General features: G+C 60.8%; 1 protein-coding gene across 1 annotated transcript; it reads left to right on the top strand.

Moving 5' to 3' along the window:
* Positions 1 to 3613: 3613 nt before the first annotated feature.
* Positions 3614 to 5598, top strand: MNEG_7303 (phosphoribosylaminoimidazole-succinocarboxamide synthase; the record flags this gene model as incomplete). Its single annotated transcript, XM_014044221.1, has 6 exons — positions 3614 to 3829; positions 4123 to 4230; positions 4416 to 4563; positions 4793 to 4920; positions 5128 to 5250; positions 5515 to 5598. Coding segments are annotated over 6 exons (807 nt in total), but the record flags the coding sequence as incomplete, so codon positions are not given.
* Between the last annotated feature and the right edge of the window lie 396 nt (positions 5599 to 5994).

The following is a 5994-nucleotide window of genomic DNA, read 5'->3' as shown; positions in this document are numbered from 1 at the left end:
GGCGGGTTGCGCACCTGGGCAAAGCCATGGGGCTGCCCGACGCGCCCCAGCAGCGTTGGCGATCACTGCCACGGGTTATGCATCTGCTGCTAGCGGCGCTCACCCAAAGAAATCCACGAGCTTGAAATCATTGGGGATGTACTTGCGAGCCTGCCGAAGGGTGAATGGTTTCAGGTAACGGTCGCGACATCAACGGCTGCCACGCCCAGGCGTCGTCCCTGCCTCGAGGCTCATAGTGTCCTCAGCCCCCAGGGCTTGCAGGGTGTCACCCGTGCGGGCCTGCCATCATTCTGTAATCCACCACAATTTTCGGCCTCACCTCCTCGGCTCGCACAAGTTGCAGCTGATACAGGGCCCTGCAATCCAGAGGCGCGTCGCATCAGAATGTGCAACGACAGGCAGCGGCAGCGGGCGCCGCAAATGCAGTTTGCTCTCAGGGCGTGCCTGCGCTGAGATTTAACATCGCTGACCTGCCCTTAAACGTCCACGGCGCCTCCGAGTAGCCCATGCTTGCTGAAGTGTGTCGAGCAGCAGGAAGCACTCTCGAATTCCAGCAGGGACAGTCTGAACGAAGATCCTTTGATGAAATAAGCTCCTGAGTGTTCAAATAGTCGAACTTCAAGTCGTTTCGCGAGTGCTGCTGGTTGGTGAGACACAACGCAGTGCCGCCTTGTGTGTCCAGCCCACGTCCGTCGATGCAAGCTGATGAGAAGATTGCACAAACATCTTTCAATGTAATTCGCTTTATCAGACCTACCCTGGGCTATGCATACTCCACCACCGGCGCACACCCGCCCTCCACCCAGCACAGCGAGCCAGGATGGACTGTGTGTCCGTCGTGAACCAAGTAGGCACACAGGATTGGTGCGCGAACAAGGCGTCTCCCAATGGTAACCATTGCCATGAAGCAATCTAAAAAACCCGGCATGCCGCATCAGTACCACTTGAACAGGCAGCCTGCGGCGCGGCTGATTGTGGGGGCCGGGGCTGCGCTGCAAAGCAGGCCGAGCAAGAGCAATCAACATCAAGATGATTCCATCGACAAGTCCGCCATCACCGCCATCTGCGCTTGTTCTGCCCGGTTGGCTGTGTGTTCGGCCGTGCACCTTCTTTCTTCATCCTCATCCCTTTGGCTGCCCCCTGCAAGGCACCCCACGCCTGAGATGTCTAGGTGAGCCCACAGCGGATGTTCCCCCTGTTCCCCGTAAATCCCGCGAGCAATTGCATTGCACCCCTCGACAATCCTTCATCGTGCATGTTGTGCAAAAACGTCGCCTGGCGCACACCAGACATGACGAGCTGCAGCGGCGGCCATCGCTGTGCTGCATGTGCAGCACAGTCGTACAGCGCCGCACGCTGACCGTTTGTGATTGCTGGTGGATTATTGCCTGGTGGATTATCCTCTGGAGACCAACATCTCGGTCGCGCTCAAACAGGGGGTTGAAAACGCGGCGCCTGTCGCAGTGCAGCATGTGCAGCAGCGCAGTGAAGCTGAGAAGCACTGCGCGCTGACTGTGTTTGACTGCGCTGCTGGCGCACCCCGCCGCCCACCCTGGCCATGTCTGCGCGAGTTTAGAGGCATCCTGGAGCTGTGCGGGGACGATCGGGCGCCCTCGAAGCAACCGACCTTCAAGCGGCCTTCAGAAACGCGGAACTGACCGGTCAATTCGAGCTGAATTCCACGACTACAAAAGCCCCACGCCCACAAAATAGGCTCATAATCTTTTCCGAAGCCTTCTCCCTCGTCATCACCCACCTTCTCAGCCTCACACAGTCCACTCACATAGCCGCTGCACTGCACCACCTGCGTCAGCATAGCAGGCCTCCAGGCCCTTAGCTGATCCTGCGGCAGCCCAGCTGCTTGCGACACCCTGGCAGCCACCGTATGGGGAGGCCACCCTGTGGACGAAAGTGCGAGCGGTCCACCCTCGGGTGGGCGTCAGCCGCAGCCAATATGGGGTAGAATCCTTGCGGCTCCTCGGGCGGGTGCTGGGCGCCGCACACACGTACCGCGCGCAAGCACGGTGCGTGTGGCGGGCCGCAGATCAGACCATATTTTGGGGTTCGAACCTGCGGCACACCTCCTCGTGGTGAACCCTGGCTCTGGCAGAGCGGCCCTTGACCATGGCCCCACTGCTACTGAGATGCCGCAGACGGTGTGTGTGTGTGCACGTGTGTGTGTGTGTGTGCCTGCGTGTGCGCATGCGCGCGTGCGTGTGCGTGGGCGTGGGTGCGTTCACGTGTGCACAGACTGCGTGTGTGTGTGTGTGTGTCTGAGCGTGTGCGCGTGCGTGAGCATTTGCGTTCACGCGTGTGCGCGTGCGCTTCCACGCGGGCGTGCCGGTGCGTGCGCATGAGCGCGCGTGCACATGCGTGCGTGCTGGCCTGTGTTGGCCTGTGTCGGTGAATGTGTGCGTGCTTCCACGCGTGCGTGTGCAGGTATGCGAACGCTCGTGTAAGTGTGTGTGTGTGTGTGTGTGGTGGGGGTTTAAATGTGAGTCGGGTGTGTGTACGCATGCCTGGATTGTCGGGTATGAAGCGCGGGAACTTCCCGAGCTTTCGCACTTGTGGTTACTGAGGGGTTGGCATTGCGTGGCGCCCGTTGTCATTTGGAAGATTCACAGCAGCAAGGGAGACTGGATCATCCCAGGAATGGTGTCACCATTGCGGATGTGTGCTGCTTTCGGCATCATGTGCATGCGGCGAGAAGGGATACGCCAGCCGTGACGTTCAAAGCTTCAGGGTTTGACGACACAGAACTAAGTAGCGCTGCAAGCAAGTGCCCTCAGTCTGTCCTCCTGCATCGTGGCTGCTGCTGTCCTTGTCCAAGGAGCCCATCAGTGCTGCCCTACTGTCTTGCACGGGCTCCTGTTGGCATGTGCGCTTGCACAAGTTGCTAGCCAATGCCAGTACGGGGCTCAGCACCAGTACACCATACGTTGCGGTTTCATGTGTGTCACTAGACAGGGCATCATCAAACGGCCAGCTGCTGCAGCACATCTGGAACAGGGCTGCCAGGGCCAACGCGTTCAAAACAGAATTGACCGTGCGGCACACCTGCTGCTTGCCTGGACTGCCAGGCTATGAGTTCAGGGGTGGGACTAGTCACTACGTTTGAGCCTCAATCTGGATATGGATGTGGCTCGTAGTGTTATGCTGATGATGCACCAAGCAATGAAGCGTGAGTCCAGTCGCAGTGTTGCACTCCACGCTGCGGCAGTCCCAGCCGCTGCAGTCCCCGCACCCGTCTGGGTGAGTCGGGAGCAGTCGTGGCCCTATCATCATTAGGTCGCTGCACTGCTATGTAAGGTTTTATATCCTACTGTTGTTTCCTCTGTCTTTGCCGATCAAGTCTCACGATGCAGATCAGTCGAGGGGCGCCCGGGCGGCAATCAGGTCCCACGAGCTCTCGGCAAACTCGCACGAGTATGTTGAATGGTGGACCCGGGTGGCGGCGGACGGCCTGCTCAGCGGCGAGCTCGCGGTGCGCGGCGGCTTTATTTGCGGGATTGCATCAATGTGCCGGCACAGTGCATCGCTGTTGGCAAACCAACGGCAGCCCCGCATGCCAAGGGATGCAGTGCATGCCGCCATTGCCTAAAGAAACGGATTGATGGCCGTCCAAGCTGAAGCGCGATGCTCGCGGCCAGAGATCGAGTCCGCCGTCCGCAGCCCTTGGGCATGGACTTTGCATAAGCAGCAATCGCCCCCCGCGCGCAGGGCCGTCGAATCAATCCAGGGCATCCGCCCTGAAGTCCAGGAGGCTATAACGGCGGCGGTCGACAACTGCCTCACAGCCACCCATCTGCCGCTGCCCGGCCGGCGACAGGTGCGTGGCATGCAACCTTTCCAAACGCTACTGCGAGAAGCCGCCCGACCGCCTGTGCGCCGTCGCTCGCACGGCCAGCAGCTTGCCCCACCCGCCAGCGATTTTGCAGCTGTGTCAACACCCTGCCTGACCGCTGCGCGGGAGACGGCATGGATGTCCCACCCAGCGGGCGCTTGCGCCTGCACCCATGCAACCCATCGCCATCAGCGTCGTGAGTTGTACTTGGATTGGTATCAGTGCAGAACAGTGTCTGCGCGAGGCAGCCCATCCATGTGACCACCCTCAAACCGCAGGGCAAGGTGCGCGACACGTACGACCTGGGGGACCGCGTAGTCATCGTGACTACGGACCGCCAGAGCGCGTTTGACCGCCTGCTGGCCTCCATCCCATTCAAGGGCCAGGTGGGGCGAACGACGGCCGGCGGCAGTGAGGGCGGCTGCGGCGGCTGCGGCGCACCGGCAATGGTGCCGTTGCCTGCACGCTGCTGCCAGTGTGTCAGCAGCTGCCCTGCTGGCGGCCGCTGGTCTGTCCGAAGCCCCTCCAACCTCCTGCGCAACGCCTGGACACACAACTCACCATTTGCCAGGTGCTCAACCAGACCGCGGCCTGGTGGTTTGACCAGACGCGCCACATCGTGCCCAACGCGCTGCTGGCCACGCCGGACCCCAATGTGGCGGTGATGAAGAAGTGCAGCGTGTTCCCAGTGGAATTTGTCGTCCGCGGCTTCATGACGGGTGCGGGCAGGGTCTTTGCGTGGGGGGGGACAGGGTGGGACGGGGGGTCGTGGGACGGCGCAGGGGTGGCAAAGGCTTCATGCGCTGCCGGCACCGCCAGGCGGGCGAGCTCATTGGAGCATTTCTAAGCTTCAAGGCCATCACGAGCTGGGCTTGGCGACGTCCGCTGGCTTGGGCGTGAACGCATGCCTTGTGCTCTCCTCTGCGCTGCCGATCCCCCGCTGAGCAGGCAGCACGGACACCTCCCTCTGGACGCACTACAACGCGGGCGCCCGCACGTACTGCGGAAACTCGTTCCCCGACGGCATGCGCAAGAACCAGCGGCTGGACAAGAACGTCATCACACCCACCACCAAGGTCAGCCGGCCTTGGTCATCCTGCCATGCTTCAAGGGAGCATCAGGGCTCATCAGCCACGCTTTGGTGGCTGCTGCCCCCCCTGTTGGGCAGAGCATGCATACACAGATCTGACTCAGTGCCTGCCTTCAGCTCTCACCTCATCTACCGACACACCATTGGTATGTCCCAAGCAACCACTCGCCCCCCCTGGAATCATCACCGCCAGGCGGAGGACCACGACGTGCCTGTGTCACCCGATGACATCATCAGCCAGGGCATGATGAGTGCAGAGGACTGGGCAGCAGCCAGCGGCGCGGCCCTGGCGCTGTTTGAGTTTGGCCAGAAGGAGGTGCGCCTGCGCGGGGTCTGGGCCCCCCCACAGGCCAAGGGTCTGTCGCGGCCGTCGCCCCCCTCCCTCCCTATCCCCTCTCATCGCCGCAAAATCAGCTGCAAGAGCAAAAATCACAACAAACTTACTGACATGTTGTTGTCATTATTGCTTTTGCTCCATCGTCTGTATTGCCTGACCTGATGTACCGCATCGAAGAGGTCATGAGTCCTGGTCAACAATGGTCATCACCCGCACCTGCACGCTGCTTGTGCCGCGCTGCAGGCCGCGAAGCGTGGCCTGCTGCTGGTTGACACCAAGTACGAGTTTGGGAAGGATGCGGATGGCACCATCATGCTCATAGATGAGGTGCGCACGAGCATGCACACGCGTGTGGGAATGTGTGATGGGGAGCGAGTGGCTAGGAGGAAAGGGCATGTGATTGCGTGGGGCTGGGTCTAGATGCGTCAAGCAGGCACATGGTAACAAAGAGGTACGCGGTCACAAACGAGCCTCATTGCAAAGCATCAGCAGGTACCCACCCTGCACTGTGCGCCGCAGGCACATGGGCCTATGCACCATGTGGAGAGGCCCCTCAACACAAACCTTCACGACAGCACACCGCTTCATTGACGATGTGCACAAATTTGTCGTCCATTAATCCCAACCTGCTACGTGCACAGCTTCTCACGAACGATCCGCCTGTGCCGCCCGCCCCCGCAGGTGCACACCCCGGACTCGAGCCGCTACTGGCTGGCAGACACC

Source organism: Monoraphidium neglectum (assembly GCF_000611645.1).
Source record: "Monoraphidium neglectum strain SAG 48.87 unplaced genomic scaffold scaffold01280, whole genome shotgun sequence".
Classification (NCBI taxonomy): domain Eukaryota; kingdom Viridiplantae; phylum Chlorophyta; class Chlorophyceae; order Sphaeropleales; family Selenastraceae; genus Monoraphidium; species Monoraphidium neglectum.
Note: the sequence above shows the minus strand (reverse complement) of the source record. Positions and strands in the feature narration are given on the sequence as shown.